General features: G+C 40.0%; 1 protein-coding gene across 1 annotated transcript in view; it reads right to left on the reverse strand.

Annotated features, from left to right (window-relative positions):
• Positions 1-14604, reverse strand: part of pafah1b1a (platelet-activating factor acetylhydrolase 1b, regulatory subunit 1a) — a 33680-nt gene that overhangs the window by 4178 nt on the left and 14898 nt on the right. The window contains exons 3-8 of the mRNA XM_008425615.3: positions 12524-12608; positions 8569-8643; positions 8131-8337; positions 3921-4089; positions 2182-2284; positions 1820-2048 (exon numbers count right to left, since the gene is read on the reverse strand). Of these exons, the coding sequence (XP_008423837.1) occupies positions 1820-2048; positions 2182-2284; positions 3921-4089; positions 8131-8337; positions 8569-8643; positions 12524-12608 (868 nt within the window). The remainder of the gene's footprint in view (positions 1-1819; positions 2049-2181; positions 2285-3920; positions 4090-8130; positions 8338-8568; positions 8644-12523; positions 12609-14604) is intronic.

The following is a 14604-nucleotide window of genomic DNA, read 5'->3' on the forward strand; positions in this document are numbered from 1 at the left end:
ATCTGCTGACATTTACACACATACTATAAAAATCACGAAGCTCTACATCTGACAAAAGGCACATATACACCAAATCTGGTCTTCATGGAATAGTGGCAAAAAGGGAGATGTTGTTGAAAGACGCTATAAGTAGTTTAATTTACACCAAACTCTGTAAATAACAGAGGAAACATGTGGAAATGTGTAATATGGTTTGATAAGACCAAAACTAATCTTGTACAGCATCCAAAACAGAGAAGGCGAAAAAGGGAAATAAAAAAGGAAAAAAGCAGATCACCCTAGCACACCACCTACACAGTAAACATGGTGGTGGTTGCATGATGCTCTGGGACAACTTTCAGAAGGTGAAATTTGAACACACATCCACTCAGACTGAGTCTTACAGAGAAGTTGCACAGAACAAAGTCCAACAATTTCTGCTTCTTCATATGGAAAAGCGGCAGAGACGCAACTCAAGAGTTTAAAAACGTCTATGCAGCTCAACAGAAAGAGTAGACAAATAAGCTCATTTATATAATTAATTTAGACTAAATCTAAGAGTGTGCCAACTCAACTCCATCACTGCACTGAATCTAAGGTATTAAAAAGAAAAAAAAAACATCTTCCAAGCCAGAGAGCACATGTTGGTCTGGAACAACTGCTGCAAGTAAAACACTATTTTAATCCATCAAGGTCACGATTGGACACACTGCAGATCACAAGGCATGATGGGGAGCCTGATCTGACCGGAGGCCATGAGGTTTTTCTCTCAGTTCATCTCAACACCGCCTTCATTCCCGGCTGCTGGCTTCGCGTGGAAATCAGTCTCAGCAGCGGTGACGTTATACGCTCTACAGACGTGTCATTGATGGCGGAGGAAGAACGCAGGCGGTCTGAAGGTGATAATGAGACACGGTGTGAAAACGTCACTGCATCTCGGGACCCAGTTATGAGTTTACCTCTCAGATCTGCCTTAACTCGACGAGCCCGATCGGTCTCAGGAGGTGATTGGAGCACAAGGCTGGACAAAGATTGTCTGATATCTTTTGCCAATTAACTACCAAGATGATTGGTAGAGTGTTTTGCAAATGTGTCTTCAGCAGGACCGATTCACCACTCTAATCTCATACTGGCTGCTTTGTCTGCTCTCCCACCACCTGACAAGCCGCTGCAAAACAGACGCCGCTAAATGCAACGTGAGCCGCAAAACTGATGATCATAAGTTTATTCAAAACAGATGATCATCAAATAGCTAATGGCTGAAACCAAAGACTAATCAATCTGCTAAAAAAAAAAAACTGCATATTTTTCCATTTAAGCTCATTTATTTTAAAGATTAGAAATACAAAGAAAGAATTCAATTCCTGTTTTAAATAAGAAAAAGACATTTTATTGCCTACATAGCAGTAACTTGGCATTCCTGTAGAGAACTCTTGATCATTTGAGGCAAAGAAACCACGTACTTCAAACATCCGCATGTGAAAAGCTCAGCCCAACCCTAACCTTTGACCTGACAACATACAGCGTAGATCTGTTCATAAATGTTTGGATGAACTGATTAATCTGGCAGCAAAAGGTGCTTAATGGGAGTTTTTTTTCTTTTTTTAAATCGGGTGAAGCTAAAACGATCCCATTTGAGGAGTTCTGGGTAGAGAATATTTACAGACAGGTTTTTTTTTTATCTACATCTTAAAAGCAAAATGTATATATTTTTGTACAGTTTTGGCTTAATTACTGCTCTGAAAATGTTGATCTTTCTGCAATTGGCCTTTCTTGAGTTACAATTACAAACTTATTTCTGTAATCGATTAATCGTTTCAGCCCTACACCAGCTCCTCACCTCAGAGCCTGTGGCGTCTAGGATGGTGGGGTGTGCGCTCTCTGGAGCCCAGGAGATGCACTCCACCACGTGTTCGTGCTCCCGCAGCTCCGCCTTGCACTCTTTGGTGGCCACGACCCAAACGCGGACCGTCTGATCGTTGGAGCAGCTGGCGATCAGCGTGCCGTCCTGGTTGGGCCGCACCATACGAACCCACTCCCTGTGGCCTGTAAAGGTCTTCACACAGTATCTATTGGGGAGGAAATTACTGATGTTAGATCATCAAAGTGGGTGTAAAGCGTAAAAACACAAAAATGTTGTGATTCTCGTGCGTTTCAGATTGATTCGTGGATATTTTGTGTTTTGTTTTTGTTTTTTCATACCCAGTTGCCACCTCCCACATTTTAATGGTTTTGTCCCTGGAGGCAGAAACAATGTGATCTCCGTTGGGCATGATGGCTACAGATGAAACATTGTGGTCATGTCCTAAAAAAACAAACAAACAAACAATAAAATCAACTATCAGCAAGAAACATGAACATTTAAAACAATAACAAGTCTACTTAGAGCTTTGTTAAGCAGTGTTTCTAAATAATATGTTAATTTTCTTCACACATCTTCAGCACCAAATACTGCAAAGCCAATTGGTGTGGTCGTAATTAGGCAATTAAATGACTAACCAGGCAGACATTTTTTTTTCCCCCAGAGAGAATAAGAGATGCCTAATTAACTAGACGCTGGGCCGTATTTAAGCTGCTAAACTGATGAGGAAGACGGTAAGTATGTCCTAAAAGGCCAGCTCAAGTGTGTGTGAGTGCTCACACACACTGTCAGACTGTGATATAAAGGGGCAGCTCCACAGAAAAGTGTGCTTTGCTGCTGAAGATGATAATTAAACTGCTGTCCAAATAGCAGTAATCCACTTCACCAGTTGGCCTTGTTGGTTTTGTTTTATTAAACAGATGAATTGGTGGGGGAAAAAAAAGGTTGTTAGTATATTACAGGAATGAAACCATCCAGCAGACTCTGGATGACAGATTTGTAGAGAAATCAGGTTAAAATCCAGTGGATATCTGCAGAAGTTGCAATGGTTTCTGCTTGAACACCAAGTGGGTTTATTACCTTCATTAATATTCACACTTCTGATTCACAGGCAGTTATTAATGGGCACCTTTAGTAGAGGTTAGATGCAACTGAGCATGCATTGTATTTGAGTAGGGCCATGTAAACTACACTGCCATAATTCATTTCAGCCATTAGGATGTTAAAATGGTGAAACGAGCTTAAGGATCCGTTTAAACAAGGGTGCATTCACACCAGGCCTTTCAGTCTGCTTTAATCAAACTCTTGCCTAGAAAGTTCGGTTCATTGGAGGAGCTGTTATTGCACAATCAGACTCTGATGCAGATCAAAAAGAAAAAGGCAAACTTTCCAAAAACTGGTTAAATCGGCTCGGTTAAAGTGAACTCCGGTGCGGTTTGAATGCAAATGTGACCAAGCGGACCAGAGACCACTCCACAAACAGGAAGCGGACGACAGCGCAGGTCATTCAGGGTAAATACAACTGAGACAAACGCACAAATCTAACTCTACCTGGAGAAATGACTCGTCTTTCACAAAGGACGAAAGTAAAACAATACAGCCGCCAAAATCTGACGGCACTCCGTTGTTGCCCCAGCAACCCAATCTCCGATAAGTTGAAGACAATAGATGATAGATGATGGATGTAGGGTAGAAATTCTGACATTATGGACACACCGACTATACTGGACTGAGGTTATGTGCTCACAAATATAAAACTGTGTCATCACCATAAATACACCAGAAGATGCATTGTTTCATAATCTGAATAAGGCAAAACGGAGCCTTGAAACGAAACCCCACATGATCAATGTTTAATCAGGATGCAAATCCCACAAACTGATCGTCCCTGTAAACACAGTGAAGTCGCCCTTGGATGGCATCTGTTGTGACCGTCAGGTTGGTCTGAAGTGGCAACAAACAGCACGTGTGCCACCTGAACACGATGTTCAAGTCAAACAACATTTAGTCAGCAGTGACCTGGAAACAACAACAACACCGTGTGCACAGAGAGCCGGAGACGGCTGCTTCGTCCTCTCACCGTGCATGGTCCTGATGCACTCAAAGCCTTGGAAGTCCCACAGTTTGATAGTCATGTCTGCAGAGCAGGACGCCAGCAGCTTGCCAGTCTGGTCGAATGAGATGTCCTGAACCGAATCTGTGTGGCCTTTCAGTGTGCGTTCAAAGTCTCCCGTCTCGTAGTCCCACACCTGCACACACAGTATGGAGTGATTATAATTAATTCAATGCACAAAAGCTTTTTTGATTCCTAATGAAAATATAAAAGGCAATACACAAATTAGACAGCCACAATTTGTGTCACAGAAATATTTTCAACCACTAATGTCACCATTTTCTGATCTTTGTTCACCAATACAGAGGAGTTCAAATTTATATAATACAAAACTAATCAACTACAATTTAAAAAGATTTTTTTTATATAAATTAACGTGAAACAAATCAGTTTGTTATTATTAAAAAAGGGCTTGATAAAAGCCAGCAGACCATTTGTTGTGCTAAGTCTGGCACCGCCAACTGGACTGCAGACAGAATATGGTGTGAACAGTGAAGAGCCTGATTCTTTAGCCTGAGAGAGCTGTTCAGTCTGTGGCTTTTGAACAGACAGACGGTTTGTCACAGGATAAACCTTCCTCTGGTCCCTCTCTTGGGGTGAGGGGATTCTGGGCAGACGGTGACAGGAGATGCCCCCCCCTGCCCCCCCTTCCTTCGCAGTGCTCGCTCTGAAGGAAGCTACAGATGGCCAGGAGGTGCAAAGTGCAGAGGGGGGAAATGTGTTTGTACAGCACATTGCATTATTCATCAGTAGCTTCTGAGCCATAAACGCACTGCCCGTGGAGCTGCATTTTTACGCTTTCTTAATAATGTGCATCATTACAGTGGAAATGGCTTTCATCTTAATTCAAAAACAAATTAAATTTGCTTTTTAGGGAATACAAACTAAGTTAGGTTCTGTGTCACTTAAAAAACCCGATGCTTCTTATCAGATCTACAAGGTTTCCCCCAGAAAGCTTGCTAAGCCCGATGGTTGGGCGCAATGAAAGTCATTCATCCAGCAGCCTGTCGTGTTTTTGAGCTAAATTTTTTTTTAAAGTTGACAGAAAATTTAAAAATATCACTTGATAATCATGTGTTATTGACAGATTGAAAGATTAATACTTGGAATAAATGCGAACATAAAAAAACTTAAATGAGCAATGCTTAGCCTGGTGGGGGCACAAATAAAGCCTGGTGGCCCGCCGGACTTATAAAACACTGGGGGAAACCTTGTATCTAAGTGGGACGTGATACGTGATGTTAGGAACCGGGACTTCAGCACATTCATTTTAATTAATTGCTTAGATTTAATATGCAACAAAATATTATGGACTTAATCAAAATTTTAATTAGACCAGATTTACAGAGTGAAGGCAAAAATATAAAACTCAAGCTGGATAATCCATTGATCTGAAAAATATTAGCGAGCTACTCCAGAGTTACCATCCTGGCTGCTTCTCCATCAGTAAAATATGTCCTGGTAGGTTGTCATTATGGATTTATCATCGCTCCAAGTTTAGAATATGGTTTTATAATCTAACCCTGTCTGACATTGGTCATCAATTCCCTGATCTGTCTGGTCTTCAGGTTTTTACTGAGGAGAAATTACACACACCGGTGTTAGTCACAGAAAAAGGTGTGGAACAAATACATAATACTTGAGGTTTTTATTGGTAACACTTTATTTGAAGGGGTGTGCATAAGACTGACATGACACTGTCATAAACATGACATAACATCTGTCATGAACATAAAGAAGTCTTTATGAATGTTTATGACAATTGTCATGAAGTGTCATTCGGTAAATAATGACAATGCAAATTTGCTCTAAAAATTGCAATGAAAGCCTATTAAAAATGCCAACTTAGCATGATTTTGTAAATTATGATAATTTAATGCAAAGTTAGCATTTTTAATAGACTTTCAATGCAATTTTTAGAGCAAATTTGCATTAAAAGTGTCATTATTTACCGAATGTCACTTCAAGACAACTGTCAAACATTCATAAAGACTTCTTTATGTTCATGACAGGTGTTATGTCAGTCTTATGTATATCCCTTCAAATAAAGTGTTACCGTTTTATTTTTTAAAATATATAAAAAGCGCATTTCATTTTCCTTCCACATCACATTTAGGAACAACGTTTAGTCTGGAGGTTGTAATGTGACAAAATATGAATACTTCTGGACAGAACTGCAAGTCACTCCAAAATAAACAATATTAGCTTCTTAACTATGCATTTATAATGTGCCGTCTTGGTAAACTCAAGATTTCCAAGTTAATAAAAGGTAAATTTAAATAAACTGTTTCAACAAGAAATTATGTGTTGCATGTTTTTATGTTTGCAAGTCAGTTTGTTACCTGTAGAGTTAACTAATTAAGCAGTGCTATTCCTTTAATCTCTCTGTTCTGGCTCAGTGAAAGCCAACATGTGTTTTTCAGCCTGTTTCTAACAAAACAAGTCTGTGTGATTGAAAATGTAATGGAGCTCCTAAGGTGGAAAGTAGGACACAGTCAGGTCTAACAACAGGGAGAAAAGGTAAGCAAGGAAAGACGAGCAGAGAAGCAGGGCTGAATTCGCAAATTAGAGTCGGAGCCTGACTGCTCCTCGGGGACGGATAGCTGAAGGTGGGTACTCATGGTGGGACGGTTAATGGTTTAAGTGGAAGATAAATTAGCCAGGACGCTGAGAGGCGGGGTGTAGAGGGGGGATCACTGTGCCAAAACGCGGAGGAAAAGATCCCTGCTGTGTGGGTGTGGGCTAGTAGGAAACGTACAAGTGTCTATTATTGTCTCATGAATAATAGATGCATAACAAACAGCTCAGCAGAGTATTGGGATTGTGCAGTGAGGCAGTGGAGGGATGCTGCAGCAAAAGCTGCCCAGAGGCAGGTTGATGGAGTTATATATGGATTCTACAGACGTCTGGATGGCAAGAGAGAGATCCTTGATGCAGAGGGGGAGAAAAGGCTGAAGGGAATGCAGTGGAGGTGAAATAACAGGAGGAACGACCAGCTTCATTTAACTGAATGTTAGCTTCTGTGGAAAAGAAATTAGACAAAATGAAAATAGAGTTAAGAATGCTTCTGAAACCCTAAAGTGCATTTAAAAGTGTCCTCTACTGCAAACACCCTGAAGTAAAAGACATTAGCATATCTAAATATCATCCATACAGAGCAACAGCTGTGCCATCTGTACAATCAGGGAGAGAAAGGCATGGGAATTATTCCTTTTGCAAAAACGGGATGCAACCATTTACAGAACATTAACTCAGTCTAATATAAATACTGTCAGAAGAAAATATATTTGCTGTAATTGGATATAAATTAAGATGTAAAAAAAAAAGTAATTTCAGCCATCCATGACATATTTAACATCTGAGAACTATATCATAATCATGCTGTAGGATGTTGTTGAAATGAACTTAGTTGAAAACATAATGTTTATATGAAAATGGTTACGAGAAAACAGGAAAAAATATAAAATCCCACAATTTGCCACTTCTAAAAATGTACAACAAAGTCCACAGCAGGCAGCCTTCTCCAACAATGACCATTGTTGTACCACTGTGTGTGGCTCGTACTGCCATGTGTGTTCAGCATATCAAGCCAGAGTAAATATCTGCTGCTTCAAGAGCAAAATATGTCAAGAGTTTCTCTTCCATCAGGCCAAAACCCTTAACGCATTGCATTTCACAGTGTTCATTTCAAATGAAAAAGCCATTGTTATGAACTGCAACCAAGCAGTTTTCAACGCAAATTACAGAAACTAATGAAAATAACCGTTTAATGCGACTGTGAAGATCCTTAATTGCCACATTGACATCTTTAAGACTCCAGCTGTTCCAATATGGCAGACGTTTTCTTTTGTCTTTGTACATTTCTGATCTGATTGTAGCTGGAAAACTATTCTTTGTTTCTTCAAACTTAAGTTGCGCAGAGCTTTCATGCATCCAAGAAAATTATTAGTAAAAGTGTTCTGAGTCCCAATCAAGGCACTTTGAAACCATGTTGGTGTTCTTGTCTTTTCCTATCAATCAGCATTTTTCACTTTTCCAGCAACACCAACAGAAACACCGGCTGCTAAATATTACTGGACAAAAGGTTCTTCCCAGTCTGTACCTTTTAACAAACCACTTAAAACTCTGAATTTTCCCTTCGATATTTACAGAATCCTCTCCTTATAGGGGCACTGACCTTTATTGTTGCGTCCTCAGAGGCCGACACCATGACGCTGAAGACCGGGTGGAAGATGACGCGGGTGACGGGGTTGCGGTGGCCGCTCAGTGCGTATCTTTCAGGCGGACGCGGGATCCACTCTTTGGGGTCACGCTTCTGACTTACTGGTCCACCCAGGGTGATTTCCTCTTTAGCTTCGTTCAGCTTCGACTCGAGCTCCATCACCTGCCCAGAGTTCACAGCGTTACAGGAAAATACAGGTGAAATAACAAAAACGGGAAAGTGTGTTTGGTTATCAGCTTTTACCCAACATATTATTTAAACTTGTGTCCATGATTTCTTTTTTTTTTTTTTTTTTTTTTTTAGCACCGTGTTCAGCTGTAATGTCACGAACTGTTCACAAGACTGTAATCCCCACAAGCATTCTTAGAGGAGGAAAAAAAACACCCCACAAACCTTCTTTTGTAATCTGATGACTGAGGTCCATTTTTTTTCCAAAAGGCCAGCGTACTTCTTATCCAGTTCTTCATTCTGTACAGGAACAAGAGGATATCAGACACAAAGAAAGCCAATCAAAGTCATGAGCTCAGCATAATCAGTGGGGCCTAAGGAACGGGGGCCAGCTGGAGTGGCATGTTGAGGTCTGCAGCTATAGCAAAAGAGAACAGGGAATTATTTACACACCACACACAGACCAAGGCTGGCTTCCAGACTCTGCCAACCTACTGTACACCACACACACTTATACTATGCACGCACACACACACACACACACACACACACACACACTAGTCCTAATCCTTCTCACACAAGCTAATCTCTTGCAGAAAGGCTTAGGCAGCTTACTGCCACACAGCCGGGACAGAGGCAGCGGTGGAAGTTAACTTGTGGCAGCGCTGGCAGACAAGTCTGATTCCACCTTCAGGCTGATGCTCTGAGCTGGTCCCTAGTTGTGGCCTTTGTTGACTAATTTTGCTACGTGTCCATCACAATTTCAAATTGTGTTCAAAACAACTAGGTTTGCGCTGCCGTTTCAGATATTTTGATTTAGAGTTTTTAACCTTTGAGGAAAGACGAGTCTAAGTTGAAAACATTGAGGAAATTGGGTTAAAATTAAAAGTGACAAAGTGAGAGGGTTTGAGTGAAAACAAATCAAAACAATTACTCTTTAATGCGGACCTTTGCTTTTATACATCTTAAACTGTACCTCCATTTGAGGTGGACAAAGAAATCCAGTGATTTTACACTTAGCCAGTGACCGGCCTGAAGTGGACCGCTTAACTTAACTTAACTGAGGAGCAACATTTTAAAAAGCCGTTTGATTTAATCTAATTGAAGAAGTCACTTCTAATAGTCTTGAAACAGTGTTTTTAGATCTCTACTTGTTGTACAGGGAATACAATAAGGCTGTTAGTAATGCTAACAGTCCCAATCATTAGATGTTGATGCTAAAGACCGCTTAAAGCTCAACCTCGGTATTCTCATCCTGGCTTTGTTCTGAAATAACAGTGAAATCCAGTTTAGCTGTAGTGTTTTGTAAGACCTCTCTCACACAGTGTGACATCACCTTTAGTCCCACTATAAATAACTAATAATCGATCGCAACAGGCTTTATAGGGCATCTCTAGAGACTTATAATAAAACACTTCTGACAACAAAATTAAACTTTTTCATCTCAAGTACCAGGTTGGATACTCTCATTTTTTAATTTAACTGGATCTTATAATTTGGCGCCTTTGGTATTTTAATGCGTTAGATACCACATTAAAATGTCACATTCTGTCATTCCTTTTAGTGGAGTTTTATTTGTTCAGGCAGCCATGTCCCATAACTTCAAGGATTTTAATACAGTTGCAGCTTTCTGATGATGGAGAGTCAGTTCTCCAAAGTCTCATTTCCACTGAACGGTACGTTGCGGTTCGGTACGCCGTCTTATTGTCCGGCGTATTCAGGAAAATGTTTCCACCACATGTTAAACTCTCACTGGGCAGAGAGGTTAAACCCAAACTCACGTCATATGACTTTGATAACAAACTGGACGCACTGGTATGTCTCATGCTCGTCTCAAGCAGTGACATTTTTCTCCTCCTCAATCAATGAACTGTTGTGTGACGCTGATAGCTCCGCCCTAACTGTACCATCGTCCTACGGCTCTACAGGGGAAAAGTGATGCATGAACTGCTTTTACTATGGAAACCACAACAACCCGTGCTGCACTGCTCAGTGGAAACGAGGCAAAACTGCTAACGTTGTTTGAATAATAATTTTCAAGCTAGAAAAAATAATATAGATTTAATGTTGGTAATTGTAGACCTTCACATACTCACAAATCAGAGATCTACCCCTCTAATTGGTAGATTTCTTCCCTTCTCACCTTTGTGCAATACTAGGTTCCTACTAGTACTACAAATAAACAGGAGGTATTGTTTTATGTTGAGCATACAACAGATCCAGTACCTCTGTGTGTGTCTGCCCATGCCTTGAGGGTGCTACAAACTATCAAAGCATCAAAAACCCACACTGACAGACAGCTACAGCGTCAGTGAGGGGGAAAATTAACATTGTGCTCCTACTTCACAGCTACACCCTCAGCTCTAAACAAAGCAACATCATCCAGAAGATTTTCTTGCAGTACCAGAGTCTCTACGTCTATCCATCTAGAGCACTTTCCTAATAACAGAATGGGGATTCCTCAGAAGGACCCAAACTATAAAAAGGAAAGACACATAAGGAGGGGTAATGAAGGAGGAAAAGGAAATATAATAAAAACGAAGAGGGAATCTCGTCTGGACAAGTCTTCAATCATCTGCCATCTGCCTGGATGTTAACACACACAAAGATGCAAACTGAACCACAAGTGCCAGACAGTGCAGTCTGCCAGTCTGTTGGCAATTCATGATGAACATATGTGTGTTTTCCTGTGCATGCAGGTATGTGCATTTTCTTTCATCTAGGAAAAAAAAAGGAGAATGACTTCCATTAATTATTTCTGCTACAGAGACTGATAAGTCCTGACCTCAACCTGCAACTTAAGTAGCCACAAGGTGAAGGACATTTAAGTGGATAAAATTTTCCCTCCAAACTAAAATATTGTAAAAAGCTTAATGATGAGGAATCGGGAATATGGGGCTAAACCACTTGGCTGTTTGGCACGGCTCTGCTAAGGTGTGTGTGGCTCAGTGCTACAACCCAACAGGGTGCAATGATCCCCTCTGTGCCATTCATCTATTATTCAGGCTGCTTCCAAAGAGCTGCCACATGGAAAATGACTGGGAGGGAAGCGGATAAAGACACACCAGCAGAGCATCACGTGGAGGCAAGGTGAAAGACTGCTGTATGAGGCTGAAAATACGAGGCTGAGCCGACGATTGAAAGAGGATCTAAATATATTAGAAATAATTGCCATGCAATGAACAGCAGCTACTAAAAATGCTTTTAGTTAAAGCTCTGCATTTCTCCTTTATGTTGTTCTAACGCTAAAATATCCATCATCCAAGTAACAATCTTTATAAATTTTAATGAGAGCAAGGGGCAAAAATAATAGATGCTATTGTAATTCTAATAAAATGTTCATATCTTTGGTTATGAATATGCTTACTCTCATGTTAATCATGTTCTTTTATATATGAAAAGAATGAAAACAAACCCCCAGATCACTACAAATATTTTTCAAACTAATTTAATCTCATTGTATTTTTGTTAAAGTCAAAGAAAGCACAAAAGATCATCCTGCAAGAAAACGAGAGAGAGCAAGGCTTTCAGCGGTTAACAAGAAAGCTGGATGGAGAATATTAAATGTGCTTCTTTTTATCCTTTCAAGCTTTTAGCCTTTTTGTGGAATATACACAGCATGGAAAAGCTGTTTTTGCAATACTAACCATTTTATTCATTAACAAGCTGAAGACAATGTGAGAAAAAAAATATGAAATGTGAATCGTTTCACAGCAGTTGATCTCTCATAAGGTGTCATTTCATCTCTGCTCTCAATAATGGTTACCAACATCTGCTCAAGAGGGAAAAGCAAAAAGGTTCAAAGATATTTCTTTCCTTTTTTTTTTTTTTTACATCTTTGTATATTGCAGTGCTAAAGAAAAATCGGGATCAGCTAAAATGGTCAAAGATCCACAAACCAGAGACCTGGAATGAACCAGAAAATTCAGATCTGTGCATGTCTGGTAGCAAGAAGAACCCAATAAGTTTCAGGTGAATGAAAGCTTGGTTACTAAAATCCTGCTGCACCTCGCCCCCCCCCCCAATCACACAACTCAGGCTAATTGGGTGCAGGTGCTCCTGGTCACACTAGAGAACACGTCGACTAAAATGAGAAATAAATGGGGAATCAAGACATACTGTTAGTATAAATTGGTGTTGGTGCAGGGCGGATGCGTGTGTCCGTTTTTAATCTACTCACATTATCTAATTCCGCTTCCTTCTTGAAAGTGGAGTAAGCCTCTTCGTATCCATTGGAACGTAGATAATCGGCTATTGCTCGATTTCTGAAAGAGACAAAGAGGAGCCATAATTAGTTCTCCAGATTAGCAGACTAGATAGTGGTTAAAGTGCCATGAGAAACGACATGGTTAATGGGAAACGCATTCAGAACTGTAAAACAAAAGACAGAAAATGAGCACGTTCAGCAAAAGGTGTCAGACAAAGATGCAAATTGAACATGTTCCCCCCCCCCACACAGGATTGGATCACTAAAAGAAATCCAAATGCTTCTGCATGCATAAATCCAGCTGGCACTGCCTGTAGCGTCATGTACACACCCTCTCATGCTCTCTGCTGCAGATATATTTCTATCAGTTTGCCACAAATTCAGAGCGTATCTGTAATGAGTTCCTACTGCTCTGGGCAAACAAGGAGAACGGACAACTCCCCGTGGTGTATCTATGTGGAAAATGAAACCCAGTGTCTCCATCTCACCATCGCCAACCCCACACAGAGAAAGAAACAGACAAAAATCACTGGCAGACACAATAATCCCTGCAAACCCAGCAAGCTTCTGGCTGCTGGTGCTTCTCCTCGTCAGGCTCAGGTTTGCAGACAAACAAAAGCAGCACTTCGAAGACACAAAAGGTGGCGGGGATCCAAGCGGTAGGCCTGCAAATTCAAAAATGTGAAGATAGATGGACAGATAGTGCAGACAATAGAGTAGGCAGACACGGCTGAAAGCCAGGAGAGGGGAAGTTGCCTTCACTCTTCCGTTTTTTTTTGGGGGGGGGGTTTAAGTCTCGTGAGCTTCCACCTAAAACACACACACACGCATTCAACACACATACACACAGGGCTGGGTTACGACTGCAGAATCAGCAGCAGTTCAATTTACCAAGAGTTATTAATGAGGCTTAAGTCACAGTCTCAACAGGTCAGGTTTTATTCTCCATTTAATTAGTTTCTCATGAGGGTGCAGAAAAGGGAATAATTTATAGTGCTGCTTCTCCACCAACTAACAGCGTCAAACCGAAAGGCAAAGGTTAAATTGTTCATAGGTTGTTCATGTACATTTCCTTTAAGAAGCTAATGTAAATGTTATCAATGTAAAAGATTGGACTTAGTTTATATGGTAATATTAAAAACTATATAGTACTGTGTTCTGATTTTTTTTTAATTATTAGATCAAAGATAATCAGTTAATGTAGGGATGGTAAAAAAATCTTGATCATAAAATGCATTTTTAATCATATTCAAAATAAAAATAGAAGTTTCTAACGAAAAAGGAACTTAGATGTCCTAATTAGTTATTAAGTGAAGTTGTAATATGTTCATTAGCTTGATGTAAAAATAAAATAATAAGAAAAAAATGTTTGTGTCTGAAGTGCAATCTTTAGGAAATATGGTGATATTTGCAATGTGATTTACACCAAAATGTAGATATTAGATTTACATTTATTGGACCATCATCACCTGAATAAGCTTTTCAGAGTCAATCTGAGTCTGTATGAACTGCTGTAGCTCATACAGACAAATCAGGTGACTGTTTAGTCACCTGACTAGTTTTGTTTGTTCAGCTCATGTTGCATCCATACTTTGGATTTTCCTAGCTCAAAAATAATAAAAATTACAATAAGGACGGCTCCTGATGTCAGATTTTCTAAAGTTAGCTTTCACAAAGCAGCCCCACTTTGATATCCAAAACCGCTGCTGTGTGAATAAATTGCATTAAAAGCTGTAGGTATAAAACCATTAATGGTTTGTTTCACGTTAAAGCATCCGATTGCTGTACAACCTCAGACTTTGATCACATTCCTTTAGTGTTTGAATGCATAAAATGGACAGAAATAAACTGATCTATAATGCTTTTCTCTGGTTAAAAACACTGGTGTGAAACACCTGTAATTAAACTTCACAACATTCAAAGCACAAAGTTTATAAAGCAGCAGAAATACTTCCTCTGTCAGCTTTGTCTGTGCATAATTAAGTGGAACTGCAATGAATTATGCAACAAGCCGAAACATCAACAAGTCAAAGCTAAACACGAAATATGCTAAA

The sequence above is a fragment of the Poecilia reticulata genome, chromosome 13 (genome assembly GCF_904066995.2).
Source record: "Poecilia reticulata chromosome 13, P_reticulata-male-v2, whole genome shotgun sequence".
Lineage (NCBI taxonomy): Eukaryota > Metazoa > Chordata > Actinopteri > Cyprinodontiformes > Poeciliidae > Poecilia > Poecilia reticulata.